Below are 25,897 nucleotides of genomic sequence, written 5' to 3' on the forward strand. Positions count from 1 at the left end.
AGTTTTTGGTTATACGACTGCTATGGCCACTGAACAGTATCCTGAAGTTTGAGTCTCTAATAAGGCTGTATTAGCAGCTTTTATTACTGGCTTATTATCTGAATTGTTAACTGCCTGCTATATTTTAAAGGATGATGAGGTTGAGGTAGTATTAAAATTTAATGGAATGGGAGACTGGGTTATTTATGATACTGGGGATTCAGGGTTCTTTAGTGAGGAAGCTATGGGAATTGCGGCATTATATAGTTATGGTACTTGATTAGTGATTGTCACTGGTTGGTCGTTGTTGACTGGTGTGTTGGTAATTATGGAGGTTACCCGTGGTAATTAAGGATTAGTAGGCTAAGGGTTATGGTAATTATAAAGGAGAGAAAGTATAGTTTAGGTCTTTTTGGTTAGAAACTAAGGTGGAGGATGTTATTTGAAAATGTGAGATTGTTTTGGGTAAAATATTTTCTAGTCAAATAGCGTGAGTCTAGGAGTATTGATGCTGATTTTTGACTTATAGACAGGCTTATCTTAGGTGTGAGGCGGTGTATAATGGTTGGATAATAGCCAAGATTTGAAAATTTGAAGGTGTAGGACGGGTAATTAAATTTAAGCCCTTGTATTGTGAGGTTTAGTTCTAGTGCCAGGATGAAACCTAAAATGGTCACTGCAAGGGCAGATATTTTTAGATAATGAGGCATAGTTATCTGTGGGATGGTGGTAGGTGTAATGCTGTGGGAGATGATATATCCTGCAAATACACTTCCAAGGAGGAGACATTTAATAGAGTTAATTAGGAGTGGATTATTCTCGTTGATGAGAATTAAAGGGTTAAAACGGGGTTGGCCTAGTAATGCAAAGAATAAAATTTGAGTACTGTAGGCAGCAGTTAGGGATGTGGCAACGAGTAATTAAGAGGGCTCAGGCGTTGGTATTCGATGTGTTGGTAGTCTCGATGATTAGGTCTTTGGAGTAAAATCCTGTGAGGAAGGACATGCCTGTTAGTGAGAGGCTACCTTTAATAAGGGAGGTTGTGGTAAAAGGGAGAACTTTAAACAGTCCACCTATTTTTCGAATGTCTTGTTCGTCATTTAGACTGTGAATAATTGACCCTGAACATATGAACAGTATGACTTTGAAGAATGCGTGGGTGCAGATATGTAGAAATGCTAAATGGGGCTGGTTGATGCCAATTGTTACAATTATTAGTCCTAGTTGACTTGAAGTGGAGAAGGCTACGATTTTTTTAATGTCATTTTGTGTGAGGGCACAGATTGCGGTGAATAGTGTATAGTGTAATAGCTCCTAAGCATAAGGTGAGTGTTTGAATAGTTTGGCTTTGTATTAGTCCTAGTTGACTTGAAGTGGAGAAGGCTACGATTTTTTTAATGTCATTTTGTGTGAGGGCACAGATTGCGGTGAATAGTGAATAGTGTAATAGCTCCTAAGCATAAGGTGAGTGTTTGAATAGTTTGGCTTTGTTCTATCAGGGGATGAAAGCGGATGAGTAGAAACACTCCTGCTACAACTATTGTGCTGGAGTGGAGTAGGGCCGATACGGGGGTTGGACCTTCTGTGGCTGAGGGGAGTCATGGGTGTAAGCCAAACTGGGCAGATTTACCGGTGGCTGCTAGTAGTAGGTCAAGTAATGGTAGGTTGAGGTTGTTGTTAGTTGTTATGAAGATCTGTTGGAGGTCTCATGTATTTAGGTTTAACAGGAATCATGCTATTGCTATGATAAATCCTACATCTCCAATGCGGTTGTAGAGAATTGCCTGTAGGGCGGCTGTGTTTGCATCTGTTCGGCCATGCCATCACCCAATAAGTAGGAAAGATATGATACCTACCCCTTCTCAGCCAATGAATAGCTGGAATATGTTATTTGCGGTGACTAGAATTATTATAGTGATAAGGAATATGAGGAGATATTTAAAAAATCGGTTAATGTAAAGGTCTGAGTGCATGTATCATATAGAGAATTCTATGATAGATCATGTGATGAAGAGAACTACAGGTACGAAAATTATTGAGAAATAATCTAGTTTAAAGTTCAAGGATAGTTTTATGGTTTGGATTGTTATTCAATGTCAGTTTGAGATAATTATTTCTTGTCCTGAGTGAATAAATATTATTGTAAGGATCATGCTGATTATAAATGTGTAAGAGGTAGTTGTTTTTACATAGTATGGGTATAGTTTATTCTTGTAAAGTTTAGTAGAAGTTAGAATAACTGGCAGAGTAAGTATGATCAAGGCTGTAATTATGCAGGAAGCGAATATATTTATTACTTTTATTTGGAGTTGCACCAATTTTTTTGTTCCTAAGACCAATGGATTACTTCTATCCTATAAAAGTTGAAAAAGCCATGCTTTTATGCATGGGGGCATGAGTTATCAGTTCTTGCAATACTTTTTCGGTAGGCAAAAAGGTTTGAGCTTTTATTGTTAGATTCACAATCTAACGTTTTTATTAAACTATGCGTACAGTAGATGGGTCCTAGGATGACTTTAGGGTTAAGAGATAAGAGAAGCAATGGTAATAGGTGCAGGGTTATTAAGGTGTTTTCTCGTGTGAAAGATGGTTTGATGTTTTTAATGTGGTGGGTGTGCTTACCAGCGTTGTGTGGTAATTAGTATGTAGAGTGAGTATAGGGCGGTGACAATAATATTTGTTCCTATTAGAATGATAGTGATGTTAGATCATGAAAATGAGGCTATTACTACGAATAGTTCTCCGATTAAATTAATTGTAGGAGGGAAGGCTAGGTTTGTAAGGCTTACTAGTAGTCATCATGCTGCTATTAGGGGAAGGAGAGTTTGAAGTCCTGGTGCGAGAATTATAGTACGGCTATGAATTCGTTCATAGTTTGAGTTGGCTAAGCAGAATAGTATGGACGATGTTAGGCCATGGGCAATTATTAGGGCTGTTGCTCCTATATAACTTCATGGTGTTTGGATGAGGACTGCTACGATGACAAGTGCTATATGGCTGACTGAGGAGTATGCAATTAGGGATTTTAGGTCTGTTTGGCGAAGACAAATAGAGCTCGTTATAATTATGCCTCATAAGGATAGTAGTATAAAGGGATATGCTATAAAGCTGGTTAGGGGATTTAATAGGGTTGTGACTCGTATTATGCCATATCCACCCAATTTTAGAAGTACAGCTGCAAGTACCATGGAGCCGGCGATGGGGGCTTCTACGTGTGCTTTTGGCAGTCATAAGTGGAGTCCATATAAGGGTATTTTTACTATAAAAGCTATCATGCATGCTAATCACAGAAAAATATTAGATCAGGAGTTTGGTAGGGGTTGAATTCAGTATTGGATTATAAGGAAATTGAGGGAGCCTATGGTGTTTTGAATATAAAGAAAATGCTACTAGGAGGGGCAAGGATCCTATTAAAGTGCAAAATAGAAAGTATAGTCCCATAGGTGTTAGATACTATAACTAGTAAAGACAATCCTAATGCTGCTTCACGTGCAGCGAATACTAGTAATACAATTGGTATCACGCAGGCTAATGTGAGATGATTGTTTAAGATAGTTACAGATATTATTACGAATAGTGACAGTATCGTGCCCTCTAAGCATAATAGGGATGATATTAGGTGGGATCGGTAGAGAAGTATGCCCATTAGAGAGAGGATAAATGCCAGGAAGATGTTAATGTATACTGTGGACATATGATAATTATGAGTTAAATCATAATTTAATGAGTTGAAATCATTTGTTTTAGTTTAAACTAATTATCATATTCAGTTCATTCCAGTCCTTTTTCAGTTCATTCATAAGCTAGGCTTGCGGCTAATAAAGAGATTAGTAGGAGTGCTATAATGAGTATTGTTGTTAGTTTGTTAGTTTGTGATGCTCAGGGAGGTGGAAGGAGTAGTGCAATTTCTAGATCGAAAAGTAAGAATGTGATGGCGACTAGGAAAAACTTTATGGAAAAGGGTAAGTGTGCTTACCATGCAGGGAGCCTGCTTCTTCCTCTGCCTGTGTCTCTGCCTCTCTCTGTGTGTCTATGAATAAATAAATAAAATCTAAAAAAAATAAAATGACTGTCCAATAAATAAATAGACTGTCCAATTTATGTTTCCTCCAGCATTATACAAGAGTCTACCCAAAATAGTGGTGTTTTCACTCTAATCTTTCCCCCAATACAAAATGTAGAAACAGATTATATAAAAATTAAAACAGGGGATCCCTGGGTGGCTCAGCGGTTTGGCACCTGCCTTCAGCCCAGAGCGTGATCCTGGAGACCCGGGATCGAGTCCCACATCAGGCTCCCTGCATGGAGTCTGCTTCTCTCTCTGCCTGTATCTCTGCCTCTCTCTCTCTCTCTCTCTCTCTCTCTCTCTCTCTCTGTCTGTCTCTCATGAATAAATAAATTAAATCTTTAAAAAAATAAAAATTAAAATTAAAACAATTTTCATTTTTTTAGTTACTGGTGTAGTTAGTATATGTGCTGCCGAAGCAAGCACTAGTTACTGGTGTAGTTAGGTATTTTGTATGCACATTAGATATACTAGATTTTGTTAGTTGATAGTTTATATTGTTAATGTTGAAGTCCTTATTAGGGTGTGGTCTGTTTTCTTGTTAATTTTTAACAGCTTTTGTATATTAAGAATAACAATATTTGTGGTATGCTGTAGCTTTCTCCATTCTTGTTACTTGTCTCTGAACCTTCATGAAACAATTTGTCAGTCTATTCCTCTAATGATTTCTTTTCATGTGATGTTTAGGACTTCTAGCCTTCTGTGTCAGTATTTTTTTTCTACTTCTATTTCCTGTTTTATATTGGAGTATATTCTGATGACATAGATGGAATGTATCAGATGTATCAGTGTATTTGTAATGCCACTTTACCACATACTAAATCCTTTTATACTTGCTTTCATTTCTGAACTTTGTTAGGCTTTATTGACTTCTTTTTGCAGAAACAATACGCTTTTAACTAGACTAACTTTAAAATGAATTTTAATACCTAGTAATGCAAACCCACCTTTACTCTTTTCAGAAACCTCTGGGGTCTTTGTGCATGATTATTATTATTAATAGCATATAGAATCAAGTTTCCTCTCAAAAAATCTTATGAGGATTTGATTTATATTTGTTAAATATATGATTTGTGGAAAACTGATGTCTTCCTTTCTGGCATATGGTATTTTCTGCTTTACATAGGTCTCCTTTTATGTCTCTCTCTAAAATTTATAGTTTTCCCTTATATTTTCATTTTCCCCATAGTTTCCCCCCATATATTTCTTAGAAGCAAAAGTCTAAGTATATTTTATTGCTAATATGAAATGAATTTTCTTCCTAATAGTTTCTAATGACATACAGTTTTGATGAAAGCTAGTGATTTTTGTTTTTATAGCTATCTTATAAAACCGTGCTGACTAGATTTGCATTAGATGAAGGATCTCAGGCAGTCCGGGTGGCTCAGCGGTTTAGTGCCACCTTTGGCTCAGGGCGTGGTCCTGGGGTTCCAGGATCGAGTCCTACATCAGGCTCCCCGCATGGAGCCTGCTTCTCCCCCCTCTGCCTGTGTCTCTGCCTCTCTCTCTGTGTCTCTCTGTGACTTTCGTGAAAAAAAAAAAATTTAAAATTCATGAAAGACACAGAGAGAAAGAGGCAGAGACACAGGCAGAGGGGGGAGAAGCAGGCTCCTTGTGGGGAGCCTGATGTAGGACTCGATTCCGGGACTCCAGGATCACGCCCTGGGCTGAAGGCAGATACTAAACCACTGAGCCACCCAGGGATCCCCAAAAATAAAATCTTTAAAAAAAAGATGAAGAGTCTTAGCATTGTATAAGAAGGATTAGAGACGTAATAATTAGAGTTAGAAGTTATTGTTATAATCCAGATAAATACTGAAAACCTTAACTTAAGGAAGGTAGCAGTGGAGATGAAGAAGTGTTGATGGGTTCTAGAAATAAGTGCAGTTGATAGAATTTGATGCCTAATTATGTGAAGGAAGAGAGTAAAGATAGTTCCTAATATTCTGACTTGGGCAACTTGATTTATGGTAATTTTGCCTTTGATTTGAATTACAGGAAGGAGAATGAACGTGACAAAGTGAGGATGAAAAGATAATGAATTCAGCTTAGGCCATATTTAATTTCAGGGCACTGAGGGGAAAGTGTGATGGGCAGTGGGTAAATGGGTCTGGGGTTTACAAGAATGCCTAGACTAGGAAGAACTGGATGAGGTGGCCTCCAGGAACTGTGTGGAGAATCTGACAGGACAGAAACCTAGGGGACACTGGTATTTGAGGGGTGAGCAAAAAAAGTAACCTGGTGAGACATTCAAGAGCCGGGGTAAGCAGTCCAAGCCAAATTGCAAGAGTGAAAGTGTAGATGGCCCCAAAAGAAGAGGTAGTAGCAAGTAGCTGATGGTTTGATTTGGGGCTGCTTTATATCTAGGTGACAATTTCCAGTAGAGAGATTTCTAAATCCTTGGAATTTAGACCTAGATGGAACATGTGGGGAAGTGATAGAGCTATAGTACAGAATAAGCGATGAGCCTCAGAGAAGCAGGGATTTGTAAATGAAGATGGAGAAGTAACAGTCTGGAAGTAGAAATGGAGACCTAGAAAGATGCTGCCGCTTTGTCTGATGCTGTGATGTGTGGGCTTCTCAGCTTCCACTCTGTAGGGGAAGAAAGGAAATGAACGTTATGTTGCTTCAGTGCAAACAGTTGTAAATTGAGCCCTCAGGTGGAGTTAGAGGTTTAGTAAAGCTAAGATTAGATCTCTCTAGTTTGGGGATGGGGATTGAGAATTAATAGAACCTAATACTCAGAAATCAGTGTATCCGTTCAGCTCTCAGATGATGGCCACATGGCTCTGCTCTTTTCCCAAAGTTGGTACTTAGACCTACCCCCACCCCCAGCCCTACCTATATTGAAATACTAGAATCTTCCTTGGACTCTTTGTTTTGTTGTGGCACTGAATCTTGGTTTTTAATCATCAAATGTACATATCGTCAAAGTATATGTGCTCAACAAATTCAGTTAGTGTGTCTTCACCTGGGTTGTAGCTACAAACTTTGTCTAGACCAGAGTGATTCAAGCTTCTAAAGACCAACTATGTTTGACATCATTTCTCTCTGCTAACCCTGTTAGTACCATCAGCCTAGGTGATCGCCTCACTTGATCCATCATCTCACCCATCTTGTTCACTAACACTTTTTTAAAAACATTTCCCCCATTTGGAGGTATCTAGAGATATTGTGTGTGTGTGTGTGTGTGTGTGTGTGTGTGTGTGTGTGTGTGTTCGTGTTCCTAACCTCTTTATCCAATTTATCTTGCTTTTCCTCCACCACAGAAGCTATGTCCAGTTAAGCCTACGCCAATCATTCACATGTTCCAGTGTGTTCATCCTTCTTTGCAGGAGCATCTTCCTTAGTAAAAAATAAAAAACTTTAGGTTTAAACAGTACTTAATAATACATTCTTCAGGGCAGCCCCGGTGGCGCAGCGGTTTAGCACCGCCTGCAGCCCAGGGCGTGATCCTGGAGACCCTGGATCGAGTCCCACATCAGGCTCTCTGCATGGAGCCTGCTTCTCCCTCTGCCTTTGTCTCTGCCTCTCTCTCTCTCTCTCTGCATCTCTATAAATAAATAAATAAATAATCTTAAAAAAAATACATTCTTCAAAATGTATAAAATAAAGCAAAACTAATGTATATTACTGCAAAGAATGTAAGTATTCAAAAAGTAGAAGTTCCAGTGTTGCTCTTTTTACTCTGATGACTTTTTTCACCAAATGCTGTTCGTACAGGGTTCCAAATGGAGATTTGTAGAATGAAAGATGATCACATTTGTGCCTTTCAGGTACAGGATCGACTCCTGTCTCTATGAGATTTCAGGGCATTCTCATGTGTACTGATTTAATTGAGCCTGAAATTGATTTTACAAGATAATGTATTTTATTTTATTTTTTTTACAAGATAATGTATTTTAAATTCCAAGAGACAAATAATATGTTTGCATTAGAGACAGTGGAAAATCTAAGACAAGAGTGGGAATGTGGGCTTAAAAAAAATGGCTCAGTGGTTGAGCATCTGTCTTCGGCTCAGGGCGTGATCCCGGGGTCCTGGGTTGGAATCCTATATCAGTCTCCCCACAGGGAGCCTGCTTCTCCCTCTGCCTGTGTCTCTGCCCCTCTCTCTGTGTGTCTCATGAATAAATAAATACCTTTTTAAAAAATTAGTGGGAATATGGGAACCATGCTTATTGGTGCTAATAATGACTTCCCACCTTCCCTATTATTTGCAATACCTAAAGGCCATCAGGAGGGGCACCCGGGTGGCTCAATCAGTTAAGCATCTGCCTTGGGCTCAGGTCATGATCCCGGGTCCTGGGATTGAGTCCCAGGATCGGGCCCTGCATCGGGCTCCGGCTGTGCATCGGGCTCCCTGCTCAGTGGGGAGTCTGCTTCTCCCTCTTCCTCTTCCCCGGCTTGTGTCTTGCTCTCTCCCTCTTTTTCAAATAAATAATCTTTTTAAAAACAATAAATAAAGGCCATCATAAAATGAATCCAAATTGCTATGTATTTCTGGACTACATCTGTTCCTACGTTATGTAGATACTGGATAGAAATTTTTCATAATGAAAATAACTACTATGAGTAATTCCTACATGGCTGGCTTTGCTGAGTCCTCTATGTCTCATTTAATCCTCACTATAATCATATGAGGTAGGTATTTTTATTCATTTTACAGTAAGGAAGCTGCAGCTGACAAGTCATTGACTTGCCTTGCCCAACATCACAGCCAGTAGGAGTAGGTAGGAGTTTCAAGATCTGAACAGTGATTTTGAGACTTTGGATGCAAGCTCTTGTTTTGTTGTTGTTGTTTGTTGTTGTTTTAAGAGTTTATTTATTTGAAAGAGAGAGGATGAGGAGGGTTGGGCAGAGGGAGAGGGAGCAGGCTCCCCGCTTAGCAGGGAGCCCAATGCAGGGCTTGATCTCAGGACCCTGGGGTTACGACCTGAGCCAAAGGCAGACACCTAACCGAGGGAGCTACCCAGGCGCCCCTGGATGCAAAGCTCTTAACCACCATATGATCTCCTTCTGTTAACTGGATTCAACAGTTTGGTTTTCTGTTTTATTTTTTCTTGTTATTAAAGCTACAAATTTGTTTTATAGGAACAAGTAGTGATGAACTTGGACAGCAGACTTCTCATCTTCCCTTTATACATCTGCTGTAACTTCCTGTATATATCACCAGAAAAAAGAACTGAAAGTAATCATCCAGAAAATCCAGAAAACTGAGGATCTCATCAGTTGGAAACAGTAGCACTTTGAAAACTTTTTCGGCCAGCTTTAATTTAATGGCCCTACTGATATTCACGTCTAAGGTGACTAACAAAGACAAAGGCCTTATGAACTGTACAGATAATACAGAAGACTATTCTTATGCTCATTACATTTCTATGCATATATGAAAAAAAAAACCATTTTAAAGCCAAGAAAATGTCTGTCAAACCATTTGTTACAAAGATGTTGACTCATGCTTTTAATTTTTAAGCATCAGTAGAAAATCGCTGTAGGTAAAATTCATATTTCTCTGAAGCCTAATATAGATTTAATTTTTGGTTTAAACTTTGATCCTACCTAATGTTAGTGACTGTCAGTTATCTACCTGTAAACTTATTTTTATTTGTCTAAAAGAATGCTAAAGAAACTATTTGAATGGCTAATTATAAATGCTGTTTCAATTGTTAAAGCTGTCCTTTAATTTTTTTCAACTGCTCATTTCAACTCCTCCTCGTATTCTGCTATTCCTCTAAGCTGTGCTCATTTTTAATCATTAAATACTTTTTTGTGGGTTTTTTTTTTTTTTTTTTGTGGTTTTGGAGACTAAGTTGGGGAACTTTTTATTTAATGTAAGCATTTTCATGCTATTTTACTTTGCTTTTAATTTAGTTTTCTTATTAGGATTTTTAACAAAATCAGCTTTAGACTTTCAAATGAACTTGAATGGGGGAGAAAATCAATTTGAACCTGAGGATATTCTTTTGTCTTACCTGGTCTTTTCTTTGACATTCTGTACTTTATTCTGGGTCATGGATTATTTATGTACCAAATATTATACTTTAAACATTTTCATATTCTCTGATCTTCAGAATTATTTATGTTCAAATTTTGGTTGGGAATCCTATTTCCTACTTAAGCTCAGGACCTTATAAACCTCTGAATTGAGTGCCTTTGAGTTATACATGCTAATAGAAATTTCATAGCAAATGTAAATAAGGTCGGAGGATCTCATATAGAAGATTATAATAAAGTATTAATGTAAAAATAGAACTTATTTTTATCAAAAATGGATGTACACTTGTCATAATTTATGTTTGCTTTTTGTGTTTATTGCTCTTTTGCAAATAACCATGCTCATCTTCTTTCCAGTCAGAGTTAAGTGCTTTTTGTGGTTAATGTATATTTTTAGTATGTTTTAAAAAACGGGAATCATTTTTATGTATCTGTACAAATAATAAATACCCATTTGGAAAAAGAATAAATAAGCTCTTCTATAAAATGGACAAAAAAAACTTAGTTGAAAGCAGAATTTTTTTCTTTCTAGATTTTTTCCAATTAGATTTAACTTTTGGAATTTGGTAGTTTTTCTCTCCAGTAATATGTCCATAGGTTCATAAATTGCTTTTCTCCTTTCAAAATTCATCCTTTTTGACATAAAGGAACCTTTTCAATGCCTCTCCTTCCCTCACCCCTCAAACTGTAGTTTAAATGTTTAAATACAACAATTTAGCCATATCAAGAGGCTACATTTCTTATTTTTATATTTAACTATAATTCTATCTCTTTTTGAGATTTTTTTTTTCCTATCGTATTCTAGCATCAAAGTTTGCTTGCTAAAAAATATAAATAACCTTAATTTGAATTATGTGATTAAAGTTTTAGAAATACTGGGAGTAAAGAGAAAGTTTGAGTATATTAGTGAGTAAAATTACTATTCATCATATAAATTAACCAAATTGGAATTATATATGGTTCCTGTCCTTTGGTTCTTTCCTAGCCAAATTGCGTACATCATTCACAAACCATAACTACTCTCCAATCATGAGTAGGTTGTGTTCTCATCTGAGAAATTGATAATTTTTAGCTACTGTTAGTATGAGATCTGGCTTTGTTTTTGATTCCTTAGCAGCAACTTTTCCTTCTTTTTCAATAGGACTATTTTCCATAAAGTGTCAGCTGAGGTGTCATAGAAACCGTTATGTATGAAAGCTTTTGTGTTTGTCTGCCTTTGCCCTATAGCCTTTGCCAAGTCTTTTTTTAACTACTAAGGCTAGAAATTAATATTTACCCATTAATAATTATTAGTAGTAACTTGGTTAGTAGTATCAATTAACTTCGTTATCAGTAAAGAGATCCTTAAGAGAAAATATTCTAAAATCTCATGCTAAATTATTAAAAAGGAATACGGACGTACCTTTTTCTTTAATGGATTTGCCTTGAAACTTAGCAAGGTATAGGCAAAATTAAATGAACAGTGGTAGTCACTACTAGCTTTTTATTAAGTGTTCATTGGCTAACATTTTATCACATTTTAAGTCTTTTTTTTTTTTAAGATTTTATTTATCTATTCATGAGAGACACACACACAGAGAGAGAGGCACAGGCAGAGGGAAGCAGGCTCCATGCCGGGAGCCCCGTGTGGGACTCGATCCCGGGTCTCCAGGATCGTGCCCTGAGCTGAAGACGGCGCTAAACCACTGAGCCACCCGGGCTGCCCCATTTTAAGTCTTTCAATGGGATTACCATTATATAATGAATGATCTTCAATATCAAGTGCAAAAGTGAGATCACCAAGGGTCACTGTGGCTATATTTTAAATTTTTATTTAAATTCAAGTTAGTGTAGTGCTGGTTTCAGGAGTAGAATTTAATGATTCATCACTTAAATATAACCCCCAGTGCTCAATACCCAGCATGGAACCCAGCTTAGGGTTTGAACTCCCAACCTATTTCCATTGTTGCAGAAAGTTTTCTGTTCAACAGTTGGTCCAGAATATCGAACTATTAACATTGAAACAATATCAAAAGTTGTATTCCCTTAAAGATGATCCCATGTAAATAACAAATAGAGCCAGGGGTGCAAATGGTAGATCAAATACTTGAAATGATATGTTGATTCCTGATTTCAAGCAATGTGGAGCTAAGAGAAGACCGTACAGTTCCTCCTTAGAGAGTCTGACATCTTTCCCAAGGTCCAGGTATAGGGGTATAAAGGCAAAAAGCCTCAGACGTCATCAGTCACTGTTAACCAGTGGTCAGTCAGACTGCATCTAATTTAGAGGGGAGATTACTGACTCAACAGCATGCACCCACACGTAATGATAAAGTAGGACACTTTTGTAAAAGCTGGTGGCCTTTTTAAAGTAGGGCTAGCAAAGTAGAACAATTTAGCCAAGGCTAGAGAATAGCACATTTGCAGACCATCACAGGCTGTGAATGTTGGTTCTTAAGCAAGGTACATACATACTTTGAATACAGTTGGCCTTTATTGAAAAACTGGTTGGGGAGGGAATTTAAAATTAAGCAAGTGTGATCACAAGTGTTGACCCTACCCCACTTAAATTCCATTAAAATGGAATGAGGGTACCTCAAACTATTTATCAGAAATATAAAGGATTTTCTTCCAGATACAGTGCTGAAAGGTACACAGTGCTGGATAACCTGCATCCTGAGGGAGCTCTCGCAGAACCCAGTTTCTGGCCCACATTTCAAAGAGGAAGGAGCTTTTTGGAGACACACCATTTCTTTTCCCATCTCCTCTAGAGAACTTACTCCTTTGGTTTTTTCCCTTTCTCTTTTGTATTTTGCTTTTTTTTTTTTCGTTCTATACTGACTCATTCACACCAGTATTTAAATGTGCTTAGTTAAGTTTCTCACATCTTTGAAAAACCTTCAAATGTTGACCTCCACCTGTTGCCATATTTTGCTCTGAATCAGCTAAACTTCTCATAAGCGTTCTCCAAATCCTGTCTCCACTTCAAAACCCATTCACAGGGACGCCTCGGTGGCTCCGCGGTTGAGAGTTATCTCAAGGCAAAGGCCACAGGTAGTCTGAGGGCTTTGAAGGATGGGAGGGAATCAGATTGGAGTTTATTCAGAAAATACTGGATATGGATACTTGACTAGAGGGGAAATAATAACAGGAGGCTGGTAAAATAATCTAGACACTCGAGTGGCACGTACTAGAATGGTGTCAGTACGTGAGGGGAATAGTGGCTGCGGTTGAGAAATAGCTGCTGAAACTGGAAAAACTTGGTGATTTTGAACATAGACGATGAGGGAATTAGAAGATTAGCCCACGTCAGGCTCCCTGCTCTCCTCCTGCCACTCCCATTTGCTCATGTTCCCTAATAAACAAAAATATCATCAGATTACAGATGCTCAATTGAAGCCATAGTGTATGTGAGATCACCTGGTGCAGGCTCAGGACAGAAAACAGCCTGGAGACAGCCAGAGGGGACGACGAGTCTCCAGAAGGAGACTAAGGAGTGGGCACAGAAGTGGAATGAACTGGGTGACTGTGATGTCCAAGAAGTTCATGAGAAGGCTGCTTTTTAAGGACGGTGGTTAATTTTAAGTGTCGGTTAAAAAGAATGAAAAAAAAACACATCTAACCTATAGAATTTAGCATCAAAGTCTGTTGACTCACAGGTTTTAGTGGTTTCGTTGTGAGTGGAGTTTTCTTTTTTTTTTTTTAAGACTTTATTTATTCATGAGAGACCCATAGAGAGAGAGGCGGAGACACAGGCAGAGGGAGAAGCAGGTTCCCTGTGGGGAGCCCGATGCGGGACTCCATCCCGGGACTCCGGGGTCACGATCTGACCCCAAGGCAGACGCCCCTCTGATGACTTATTTTTCTGTAGTTCCAGCCTGGATCTCTGATGGGCTTCAGATACACATCTAGGTGGCATCTCCCCCTAAGTCTCTGAAATGGCCCCTCAGATTCGCAGGTCCAGGTGTGAACAGCAGCGTTCTCCTGAATTCACCATGTATGCTCTGCCCTAGCAGATGATGCTCCCAGTCTCTCCAGTTTCACAAGCCGGAAACCTGGACGTCATTCTTGAATCTTCTAATTCCCTCATCGTCTATGTTCAAAACCACCAAGTTTTTTCCAGTTTCAGCAACTAATTCTCAAACGCAGCCACTATTCCCCTTACGTACGGACACCATTCTAGTACGTGCCACTCGAGTGTCGAATCTGGATTATTCTACCAGCCTCCTGTTCTATTCCTCTAGTCAAGTATCCACATCCTAATCTGATTCCCTCCCGTCCTTCGAAGCCCTCAGACTACCTGTGGCCTTTGCCTCGGGGTAAGCCTATTCTGGCCTTTGTATTTCCTCTCCTTTTCCTCTTGCCCTCACACATTCAGTCTCCTCTACCTGGACAATCTCTTCCAGCTCCCCACAACTTGTCACCCCGTTTTTCTTTTTTCTTAAAATTGTCATCTATCCAGGAGAGACACGGAGAAGAGAGGCAGAGAGAGAGGCAGGCTCCCTGCGGGGACCCTGATGCGGGACTCCATCCCGGGACTCCAGGATCATGCACTGAGCCAAAGGCAGACGCTCAACCACTGAGCCGCCCAGGCGTCGTCACCCCATTTCTGGCTAATTTGTACTCATTCTTAAGGTCTTGTTTGGACATTACTTCCTGTTGGCAATTTCTCCACAATCCCCTCCCCCCCCCCCAAAACCAGTTAGGGACCTGTCCTGTGGCCTCACAACACCGCATCCTTCCCGTCAATGCGCTTCCACACTATGTACCTGTGGGTATCCCTCTCTGGACTGCAAGCCACTCAAGAGGAGACCTGTGTCCTTTTCAGGGATTAATCCTTTGGTACGTAGGTGTGCAATCCACGTCTAGGAGAAAACTCTTGATAATATTATTCATTCATTCATTCATTCATTCATTCATTCATTCATTCATTTATTTTGATGTCATCTGGAGCGCTGCGGAGACCGCCCTTCCCGGGCCGACTGTTCCCAGAGGTAGCAAATGTCCCTCCTTCTGGGCACGAACGACGCAGACCTTCCAAGCGCCTTGTCACGCGAGCCAAGGCCTCCTGCTCTGCCCTGACGCCTGCGGGGCCAGGCACCAAACAGCTCGGGGTCGCCCCTGCGTCCCAAAACCCACCGGAATTCTTCTGACCGATCTTCAATCTGTTCGCTCGCGGCGCGGGGCGGGCGGGCGGTGACATCCACCTGTAGGTCTGGGCTCCGGTGACGTCAGGCTGGGCCCCGAGCCCGCCGCACATGCGCTGTGTCCCCCTCTAGGAACAAACAGGGCGGGGACCCCGGGGCTCGGCGGTGGAGCGGCTGCCCGCGGCCCAGGGCGTGATCCTGGAGTCCCGGGATCGAGTCCCGCGTCGGGCTCCCCGCACGGAGCCTGCTTCTCCCTCCGCCTGGCTCTCTGCCTCTCTCTGGGTCTCGAATGAATGAATGAATGAACGAATGAATGAATGAATGAATAAAATCTTTAAAAATAAATAAACGTAAATACGAGCAAGCACACCGTGTGAGCGCGCGCCCGACCGCGCAGTAAGGGCCCCCGGGCCGGGCCTCCACTGTGTCTGCAGACCTCACGCACCTGGACGAGGAGCGGGACGGGCAATGGGGAACCGAGAGGCGCGTCGGGGCGGGAGGCCCGGCTGGAGCCGGCTCCTGGAGCCCGCGGGGGAGCGGGGCCGCCGCGGCCGGGATCGCCGGCTCCCCTCCTCCACGCCGGCGGCCGAGCAGCGACGCCGCCCAACCCTCCTCCCCGCGGGCGCGGAGCCGGAAGGGACCACGACCCAGCGGCCGGGCGAGGCCGAGCCCGGGGCCCCCAACGCCGCGCCGCCGGCGCCCTCCGCCGGCCGGAACCCCCGGGGCCCCTCCGCGTTGCCCGTCGGCGGCGGAAGCGCGGCGCCCCGCGCTCCCGGAAGTGGTTGCGCAGGCGCTTCCGGGGCAGCCTGAGGTGCGGGGAGGTTCCGAATGGGTCGCAGCCGCAGCCGCTCCCCGCGGAGGGGTGAGTCCCGGGGGGAAGCGCCGGGCTGGGGCTCGAGCGGAGGCGTGTCCCCCCTTCTCTGCCCCGAGGGCGCGCGCGGCGGAGGGAAGGGCCCTCCTGGCCCGAGAGAGGCGGAGCTTCCGGACGCCGTCGGCCTCGTACCGTAACCTGCGACGCCTGTGGGCCGCCGTCGGGGCTGGGGTCGGAGTCGGGGCTGGGGTCGGGCCGCGGTCGGGCTGCGGTCGGGTCGGGGTCGGGCCTGGGTCGGGCTGCGGTCGGGGTCGGGCCGGGGCCGGGGCCGGGGTCGGGCCTGCGGTCGGGCTGGGGTCAGGGCTGCGGTCGGGCCTGGGGTCGGGCCTGCGGTCGGGTCAGGGTCGGGCCGCGGTCAGGCTGGGGTCGGCCGGGGTCGGGCCCGGGTCAGGGCTGCGGTCGGGCCTGGGTCTGGCCTGGGGTCGGGCCTGAGATCGGGCCGGGGGTCGGGGCTGCGGTTGGGTCGGGCGGGGGTCGGGCCACGGCCCGGTCGCCGAGTTCCTGGGTGTCTGCAAGTCAGCGGGCTCCTGCGCGGGCGCTGGGGTCGTCAGGCCCCGGGGGTCACCTCCGGCTGGGACGCTGCCCCCGGGGCTCAGGTCCCGGCATCTCGCGCGCCCGCAGCATCCGGGAGGCAGCGGCCCCAAGCCCAGGACGTGGACGCCGCCCGCCGCCTCCCTCCGCCCGCCGCCCCCCTCCGACTACTCAAGGCTGATTTCTTTAAAAAGCCGAAGAGGCGGCGACCCCCCGCCGGCGGGGAGCCCTGGACACGTGCTGAGTCGGGATTCGGCCGCGCGGCGTGGGTGCGGCGGCTGCGGGCGCCCCGGGTACTGCCCGCACGGCAGCCGCGGGGTGACGGGGCGGGCGACGCCGGCGGGACGTAGCGGGCCGCATCGCGCAGAGTGGGAGAGGCGACTCGCCCCTTGCGTTCCTGGCACTTCTGGGAGTGGCGGGCGGGAGGTTTCCGGGGCGGCGCGGCCGCGGGGGCGCCTCCGCAACAGACCTTGTGTGTGTGTTAGAGCGCAGGCGGTCCCGGTCCGCGTCCCGCGAGCGAGAGCGCCGGCGCCGAGAGCGGTCCCGGTCCCGGGACAGAGACCGGCGGAGGAGCCGCTCGCGGTCGCCGCACAGACGACGCTCCAGGTGCGTGCCGCCAACTGCAGGTGCCCCCAGGTCCCCGAGAAACTAGGCGCCGCCCTTAACTTCGTGTTCGGTTTTCTTAAGATTTTATTTATTTATTCCTGAGAGACCCAGAGAGAGGGGCAGAGACACGGGCAGCGGGAGAAGCAGGCCCCTGCGGGGAGCCCGATGCGGGACTCGATCCCGGGACCTCGGGGTCACGCCCTGGGCCCCCGGCTGCCCTGACCTGACGGCGTAAGCCCACCTTATTCTAGAACCCACATTTCCCATTGGTAAAGTGCGGTTGATCACGCTGTCGATACCATTGACTTGCCCAAGGAGGAAATGAGGTAGAATACATAGGAAACACTGGCGTGGTGCTTGTCCGTCGTAGGAAGTAAGTGTTTTTTCGTTTTTCTTTTTTGTTTTTCTTTTTTTGTTTGTTTTTTGTTGTTGTTGTTGTTGTTGTTGTTGTTATTTTTTAAAGAATTCATTTTTGTAAGGAACATCTTTACAGCCAACGTGACGCTCCGGCTCACAATCCTGAGATCAGCAGTCAGGTGCTCCACTGACTGAGCCAGCCGGGTTGCCCCTGTGTTTTTATTGACTTCTTAGTGATGAGGCTTTATTCAAATGTATGAACAAGAATGTGAGATCTTGAAAGAACTTTAGGGATTGATTGTTGATTCTTAATAAGTAATAATTGGTGTTTAAGTCAACTTTTTTGCGTGTCCTTGTTAGAAACATCTTTTGCTGACTTCCAAAAAAAAAAAAGCTTTTTAGCTCTAGCTGTATTGGACCGATGGTTAAAGCAGTAAATTATATTTTTGGTTTTTTGTTAAAAGAGTCTAGGTAGAACCTCCTTCCTTCTTCTGCTATGGAGAGTGGACTTCTGGTTCTCTGAAGCCTGGCTTTTGTTTAGCCTTTATCTCTTAGGAGCTCATGTATGTCTTTGCCAGTCAGCATAAGCCATCAGTTATGTCTCTGTTTCTGATCTCTTATTAGATCCCCAAGACGACATAGATCCACATCTCCTTCCCCTTCTCGACTCAAAGAAAGAAGAGATGAGGAAAAGAAAGAAACAAAAGAAACAAAAAGCAAAGAACGTCAGATTACTGGTAATGTTATTAGATAAATAACTGCAGGAAAATACAACCTTGCTTATATAGCTTGTAGTCATGATAAAATTATAAAACTATAATTTTGAGGTACTTAAATATCAAATTTTTTATAGTGTTCATTGCATATGGTTTTGATATTTTGTTATCATTGTAGCTTAGTGAGTTGGTTATCTGTGGAGCTCCTGACAAGGACAGTTAAAAACCTGAGAATATTCCATTTTTGAATTACCTTCAAAACTAGTGTCATATAACGTGTTAAAAGTTGTCCTGCCCAAAAGCTTTCCTCCACGCATGTCCTTTTAAGCAGTCTCTTCTGATGGCAGATGGATAGCATATTCCTTCCATGCATTGTAAGTTACATTGTGCCCAAACTGTAAAGGAATTTTTTCCAGTAGAAAATTCCACTGGAATTTTTTCCAGTTTCCAAGTCTTGAGCTAATTGTTTTGTGTGTTCTCTGCTGCTGAGGTGGAATAACTATTGACCTATTGCCAGCTCTCTTTTGATATAGGTCATATTCCATGTCGTTGTCCCTGCCTCTGGGTACAGATGTAGAGCCTTCCTGTGAAATCTTTCCTAAGCTGGAATGGCATAAAGCAAAGAGTATCTCATGCTTTCTGGAAGCTTGTGGTAAGCCACTTTGCTTTTATGAAAGACCTACATTAGTACAGTAATTGCCTTTTTCTTAAAAGTAAAAATCCTCTTCAGATTTCTTTTGGTTAGCAAAAATAACTACTAATACAGGTCTTTTTCTTTCAAAGATTTTATTTGTTTTAGAGAGACCGAGCATGAGTAGGGAGGGGCAGAGGGAGAGGAAGAAAGAATCTGAAGCAGTCTCCGCACTGAGGGCAGAGCCCAACATGGGGCTCGGCCCCACAACTGCAAGATGATGACTAGAGCCAAAAACCAAGAATTAGATGCCTAACCGACTAAGCCACCCAGCCGCCCCTAATGTTGGTCTTTTCTAAAAGCAAAGTGGTGTATCACAACCTTTGGGAAGGCAGGATGCCTATATATAAAATGATGAGAGTTTTAAAAATGTTTTTATTTTTGTGTTATTTTTTGCAGAGGAGGACTTAGAGGGCAAAACAGAGGAAGAAATAGAAATGATGAAGTTAATGGGATTTGCCTCTTTTGACTCCACAAAAGTAAGTAAAATGTGCAGCCAAGTAAACATTCTGATTTGAATTAATCCATTATTACTGTCACATTTTTCCATATTGTTTTGCTTGTAATTTCTTCCATTCATGCAAGTTTTTTCCGTTAGAAAACATTAAGTATCTGTTTGAAGGGCATTGAGAACACAGAGAAGGAAGCCCTGAGCTGCCATTCGAATTCAGGGAATGTTTGTCCGATGTTTGATCTTCTAGGTGATGAAGAGGAGGAAGATAATTTGAAATAGAGGGAAGGGCTCATGAGAACCCCATATAGGCATAAAGGAGCATAGTATATTGCAGGAGTTTGAAATTCAGTGACTGGCAAGAGGATGCTGATGGGATAGTAGCTATGAATGAGGCTAGAAAGCAAATTGTGGAAGCTTTTGATACTCTTAGCGATGCTAAGGAATCTAAAATTGATTCTTTAGATGTTGAGAGGAAGCAATGTTTGTTTTTTTTTTTTTTTTTTTTGTAGGATCATACGTGTGTTTAGAAAGATGAGCTAGGGCAACATGGAGGACAGTTGGGCAACAGATTAGATTGGAGGCAAGGAGAACTGCTAGGTCGTGCAAGTAAAAGTTGAAGGCCTGAATTGAGGCCAGAATATTGAGTCCACCCAGGAGCCAGAGTTGGTGGTGGTGGTAGGAGTGGGAGTGAATAGCCAGTGATGGCTCAGGAGTGACAGGCTAAAAGACTGGGGGATAGAGGTAACCAAAAAGGGGTTCTGGGAAGGAGAAGTGCTGTTAAAAATGAAATTCGGCTACAGAGAAAGATGACATTGGGGAGCTGTATGCATATCTCATAGCTCAGAAGAGGGGAATATTGGAGAGTGAATGCTGTCCAGCCTTGATCATAATACTGGAGAGAATAAGGAAATGGAGAAGCAAAAGGGGGAGGGTTGGTGGAGAGGGAGGTGAAGAGAGGGACTATGGGGGGAGTAGAAAGAGATAAGGAGATGGGGTAGAGAAATGGGGGAAGGTGGAGAGGATGTGGAGAGGAGAGAGGGCATAGAGGAAGCTAGTGAGAATAGTTGGAGGAAACGTGTGTGTGGAAAGAATGTATTTTTTCTTTGAGAATATGGTTTAAAAACATTCTTCTCTAGAATTTTAAGTCTATTTAATTTTGTAAATGGAAATTGAGTTTTTTTTTAAAGATTGTCAAAAATTGGGATCCCTGGGTGGCGCAGCGGTTTAGCGCCTGCCTTTGGCCCAGGGCGCGATCCTGGAGACCCGGGATCGAGTCCCGCGTCGGGCTCCCGGTGCATGGAGCCTGCTTCTCCCTCTGCCTATGTCTCTGCCTCTCTCTCTCTCTCTCTCTCTGTGACTATCATAAATAAATAAAAATTAAAAAAAATAAAGATTGTCAAAAATAATCCACTTCCCCTAATCTTGTATTCCATCAACTTGTAAATGAAATGGGATAATCTCAGGTGCTGTAGAAGTTTCTTTCTAATGGTTGTGATTGTGTAGGGCTCACAAGTTTTTAAAATGGCAGAGTATAGCTGAGGAGGGATACTGAGGCATGATTGTTTTGAGGTAAGAAAATTATGAGTTCTTGTTCTCACAAATAGTTACATACCCTCTTTTGGAATTTAATGCAGTTTACGTATTAGTTTTTTCCTTGAATACACCAAATCCTTATTTGTTTTTCCAAAGAATATTTTATAAGTGAAATGGTTTATTAATATATACACTGGGTGAACAAAAATATCTCCAAAGTAAAGCAGAAGAATTAGGGAAGGAACCTATCAGAATTATTTTCTTGGGGTTGGGCTGGGGCAGTAGGTTTACTGTCACCTCATGTTAAGTTTAAAATTCTGAGCGTCAGATGTGAAAATGGAGCCATACTTCACTTTCATGTTGTCAATGCTGAAGTGTTTGTTTTTAAGGAAAAAATAGGTGAGAATTCAGAGACCCCTTGAAAATTAAGGAGTACCATGAGGATACATGGTGTCAGTTGATTTCTTTCTTTCTCTTTTTTTTTTTTTTTTTTTAAGATTTTTTATTTATTTATTCATGAGAGACACATAGAGAGAGGGGCAGGCTCCATGCAGGGAGCCTGATGTGGGACTCGATCCCGGGATTCCAGGATCACACCCTGGGCTGAAGGCAGGAGCTCAACCGCTGAGCCACCCAGGCATCCCTGTCAGTTGATTTCTTAAAAATATCTACAAGAATGTTCATTTAGTTTGTATGCAGGTGGCTTCATGGCTATCAGTTACAAATTGTCTCAGCTCATTTGTGCTTTTCAGTAATGTGTACCTTGTGATAGTTCATCATTGATCTATGGTGGTACTTTTTCATGCGCCAATGTAGTCACTTATTTTACCTTCCATTTTCACATTCTAGAAAGTTTCAGAGTTTGGTTATGTATATTAATGGGTAATTTTCTACTTCAGTATGTAAATCAAAACAGGGTAACAATATACAACTATGTAAATAGTTTTCAAAAACCAATAATCCTTTAGGAATTGAACTTAATAAAATGGTTAATATCATTTACTTTTTTTCTAAGCTCATCTTCAAGTCAAGCCTACTTCCTGTTCTTGGGAGAGCAGAATTATAGACCTCAAGTAATTTACCTAGTATTCTCTCCCCCACCCCAATAATATAGTGACAATAGGAATAGAAAAGTAAAGCCAAATACATTTTTTTTAAGGTTTATGTATTCATTTTTAGAAAGAGCACAAGCAGAGAGAAGGGCAGAGGGAGAGAGAGAATCTCCAACAGACCCTCCGCTGATCACAGATCCCTTACACAGGGCTCAATCCCACAACCCTGAGACCATGACCTGAGCTGAAATCACTTAACCAACTGAGCCACCCAGGTGCCCCCAAATACATTTATCTCCACCTCAAATATGTACCTTACCTGTGCATGCCTCTAGGGCAGTGGAAAAGAGTTTTTTTTGTTTGTTTGTTTTGTTTTGTTTTGTTTGTTACCCTAACACAGATACCTAGTAAGTGTGCTACAGTTAGGATATGCTCCCCTGGGTAATAATGAGGCAGGGAGAGAGAGAGCTGGAGGTCGTGTGTGTGTGTGTGTGTGTGTGTGTGTGTGTGTGTGTGTGTGTGTCTGTGTGTGTGTGTATGGGAGAGAGAGATGGCACAAATCAGTGGTGTCATGTATTTAAGTCATTTTCTGAGCACCTGCAAGTTCAGTGGCCTAGGATGTGAGAACACAAAGGTGACTCATATCCATTTCCCTCCATCAAGAAGCTTTCAGTGTAAGGGGAAGTAGCATCATGATAATGCAAGTTAGAAAATGGAAGATATTACGAGGAAAGCACAGATAACATTCTATGGAAGGGTAGAGGGTGCTTTCTGGCAGCTGGATCACTTGAATTGAGTCTTGAATGATGGATAAGAACCAGATGGTAGGGTTCTTGGATGGGAGTTGAGAAGGCATTTTAGACATGAGGACAGCAAGTGATGAGTTAACTTGGACAAATCAAAAGACCCAGAAAGGAATTAGTGAAAAAGAGGGTAGATGCCACATCAGAAAGGCTAAGATAAAAGTGACACTTAACATTAGCATCTGGTATTCTGTATCTTGGTTTTTTAAAGATTTATTATAGGAGGTAGGGGAGGGTTAGAGGGAGAGAGAAGCCCAAGCAGATCCCCCGTTGAGCATGGAGCTGCATGTGGGGCTCCATCTCACAATCCTAAGGTCATGACCTGAGTTGAAACCAAGAGTCAGACACTCAACTAACTGAGCCACCTAGGTGCCCCTGTATTCTGATTCTTGATTTGAAAATTTTTAATTTTTCAAAACCTGTGCAAGAAATGAGATCTCCATGAATGGTGACTGTTTCAGCTGTGACTTGAGAATACTGTGAGCTAAGGTCATAAGTTAAATTTTTCTAGAGGAAATAACTAACTAGTATTTGGTTTCAAAGAATTCTTAGACCAAAAAGGGTTAGGGTCTGCTGCCCTATTTCTCTGCATGCCTCGCACATAAATATATACACCGTGATTGTTTGTTGGCTTGAATATTTGAATATGTTAAATTATGTATGACTGTAAAAATATGAACAGAGCTGTATTGCTTGGGAGTTCATTGACTATCATCAGGATCTGAAAATCCTCTCATTGGGCTTCCTCATGCTTAAATAGATTTTGCCATTTAAGTATGTCTATAGGATTCAGCTCTTTGATCGGGCATTTTTAATATATCCTTCCCATTTTTTATATCTGTTTATTCTTTTCTCCAGGGGAAAAAGGTGGATGGCTCTGTAAATGCCTATGCCATAAATGTGTCTCAGAAGAGGAAGTACAGGTATGTGTAGTCCCCATTATTATGTTTGAACTAACGATATAAATTATGTGCTTAGGAAAGTAAGTATGAGATAGTTGTGTTTGTAGGAAATGTAGCAGTTTCCATTTGGTCCCTTGTTTTAATATTCTTTGCTTATATTCTGGTGTGTTAAAATAATTTCCAATCTACATGTGAACCAATACCTATTACAGAGAAGGGTAATTGCCTTAAATGTTCTAAAGCTCCATATAGTTCTTTAAAACAGCATAAACTCAAAAAATAAATTAATAAATAAATAAAAAATAAAACAGCATAATCTCAAGTCTTTATTAATGCCACAGAAAAAAACAATCCATACCTGAAATCACACTGAATTCCTAATGAATTGAAAAGTCGAGACATCTTCAAACATGCCTTTTTCTCAACCTTTACCACTGATAAGACTAATATTCCACCTAATTTAGAATATGAGTAATGTGATTTAAGAATGCTGTGGCTCAAGGTGATGACCAGAATCATAGTTGATGGTCCTTTGTAAAATTATCTTCAAATAAAGTCTTATGAGGAGAACTAGTACAACATGCAATCAGATTTACCTGATGGGTACCTGTTTTAGAGCTCTTCTCTATTTCCTTACTGTTACCTATAAATCTGGATTTTCGACTTTTTTTTTTTAAGTCCGTAGAATCTTTCCAAATAATTTTGAAAGTATATTTCCATACTTCTGTTTAGATTTTAAAGAAATCTGAAAGGCTTTTAGATTATTTTGAAAGTGAAGTAGGGCAGCCTGGGTGGCTCAGCGGTTTAGCACTGCCTTCAGCCCAGGGCCTGATCCTAGAGTTCCGGGATCGAGTCCCACGTCGGGCTCCCTGCATGGAGCCTCCTTCTCCCTCTGCCTGTGTCTCTGCCTCTCTCTCTCTCTCTCTCTCTCTCTCTCTCTCTCTCTCTCTCTCCTCTCTCTCCCCCTCCCTCCCTCCCTCCTCTCTGTGTATTCTCATGAACAAATAAATTAAATCTTTGAAAGAAAGAAAGAGTGAAATAATATCCTTAATGTGCATTAAATAACTATGAATACTTTTTACCCTAGTAAAAAAGTATTTACCTTTGCCAATTTAAAGATGATTTATATTATTTTTTTATTTATAAGAGTCCAAAATTTTTTTTAATAAACAATGAGTTTTCTCTTCTCATCATAGGCAGTACATGAATCGAAAAGGCGGATTCAACAGACCTTTGGATTTCATTGCATGAGAATTGAAATGATTTTTCTTTTCCCCTACCTTGTTCAGAAGAGTGGATTTTGTATTTCATATTTAATATGCATAAAAAACAGGATCACAGTCCTCCCTCCTTGTAAAGTAAGAAAATTTTATTTATGTGTGCAGTTCACTTACCTTGACTCAAAAAAAAAAAAGAAGATTAAATATTGCATTTTTTTCTTTTAAGAAATATCATTTGGGGCAATCATCAGCCCCATTTTTTGTTCTTACTGTTGTGGAAGCTGTATATGTTTTCTTCTTGGATGCTTGTTAGGACTTTTTAAAACATAAAAGTAATTTGGTTGTAAGTTTCTCAAATAAAGCAATATTTCTACCCTTTTGTATTTGATAAATATTTGTGTTACTATTATAAAATTGTCCCCGTATACGTTAGGTTTTTTTTTTTTTCCTACATAGATTTAGATTCCATTAGTAATTTATAAATAACTGGATTTTTTTATCTTCTGTGGTTTTTTCCCCCCAATTATTATTTCCCCTGTATATTGTTTTTCTCCATTTTAAAAGCAATATATGCTTATTATATAAAAACTTGGAAGAGGGACGTCTGGGGGCTCAGTGGTTGAGCATCTGCCTTCAGCTCAGGGCGTGACCCCGGGGTCCTAGGATCGAGTCCCACGTCAGGCTCCTTGCATGTAGCCTGCTTCTCCCTCTGCCTGTGTCTCTGCCTCTCTGTATCTCATGAATAAATAAATAAAATCTTTAAAAAAAAAAAAAGAAAGAAAGAAAAACTTGGGAGAAACCAAAAAGTAGAAAGAAAAGCCAAATATAATTTGGCTTTTATTTTATATTTATATAAAATATAAATATAATTTACCCCCCAGAAACAATATTTTGTTACATGTCTTTCCAGCCTCCTGTGGTGTATATTTATTGCCCCCACCTATTATATCAGAATTCATAGGCTGTTCCCTTTTGCTAATCTTTTTTCTCCCATGT

At 41.8% G+C, this 25,897-nt stretch overlaps 2 protein-coding genes across 3 annotated transcripts in view; both read left to right on the forward strand.

Moving 5' to 3' along the window:
* Window positions 1–10,318, forward strand: part of GMCL1 (germ cell-less 1, spermatogenesis associated) — a 55,678-nt gene extending 45,360 nt beyond the window's left edge. For both annotated transcript variants that reach the window (XM_055328104.1, XM_055328103.1), the window contains one exon: window positions 9,137–10,318. In XM_055328104.1, coding sequence (XP_055184079.1) covers window positions 9,137–9,262 — 126 coding nt within the window. In that variant the 3' untranslated portion in view covers window positions 9,263–10,318. The remainder of the gene's footprint in view (window positions 1–9,136) is intronic.
* A 5,638-nt stretch (window positions 10,319–15,956) lies between these two features.
* On the forward strand, window positions 15,957–25,280 carry SNRNP27 (small nuclear ribonucleoprotein U4/U6.U5 subunit 27). Its single transcript, XM_055328106.1, has 6 exons — window positions 15,957–16,027; window positions 17,053–17,173; window positions 18,155–18,267; window positions 19,337–19,416; window positions 23,638–23,702; window positions 24,878–25,280. The coding sequence occupies exons 1-6, from the start codon at window positions 15,994–15,996 to the stop codon at window positions 24,930–24,932; spliced, it is 468 nt and encodes a 155-aa protein (XP_055184081.1). The 5' UTR covers window positions 15,957–15,993; the 3' UTR covers window positions 24,933–25,280.
* The last annotated feature ends 617 nt before the right edge of the window (window positions 25,281–25,897 follow it).

The sequence above is a fragment of the Nyctereutes procyonoides genome, unplaced genomic scaffold, assembly GCF_905146905.1.
Source record: "Nyctereutes procyonoides isolate TBG_1078 unplaced genomic scaffold, NYPRO_anot_genome, whole genome shotgun sequence".
NCBI classification, from domain to species: Eukaryota; Metazoa; Chordata; class Mammalia; order Carnivora; family Canidae; genus Nyctereutes; species Nyctereutes procyonoides.

Coding starts and splice junctions, on each gene's coding strand:
- SNRNP27 (XM_055328106.1), top strand. CDS start 15,994: ATGGGTCGCAGCCGCAGCCGCTCCCCGCGGAGGG. Junction 17,174..18,154: donor CCGCACAGACGACGCTCCAG/GTGCGTGCCGCC, acceptor ATCTCTTATTAG/ATCCCCAAGACGACATAGAT. Junction 18,268..19,336: donor CAAAGAACGTCAGATTACTG/GTAATGTTATTA, acceptor TATTTTTTGCAG/AGGAGGACTTAGAGGGCAAA.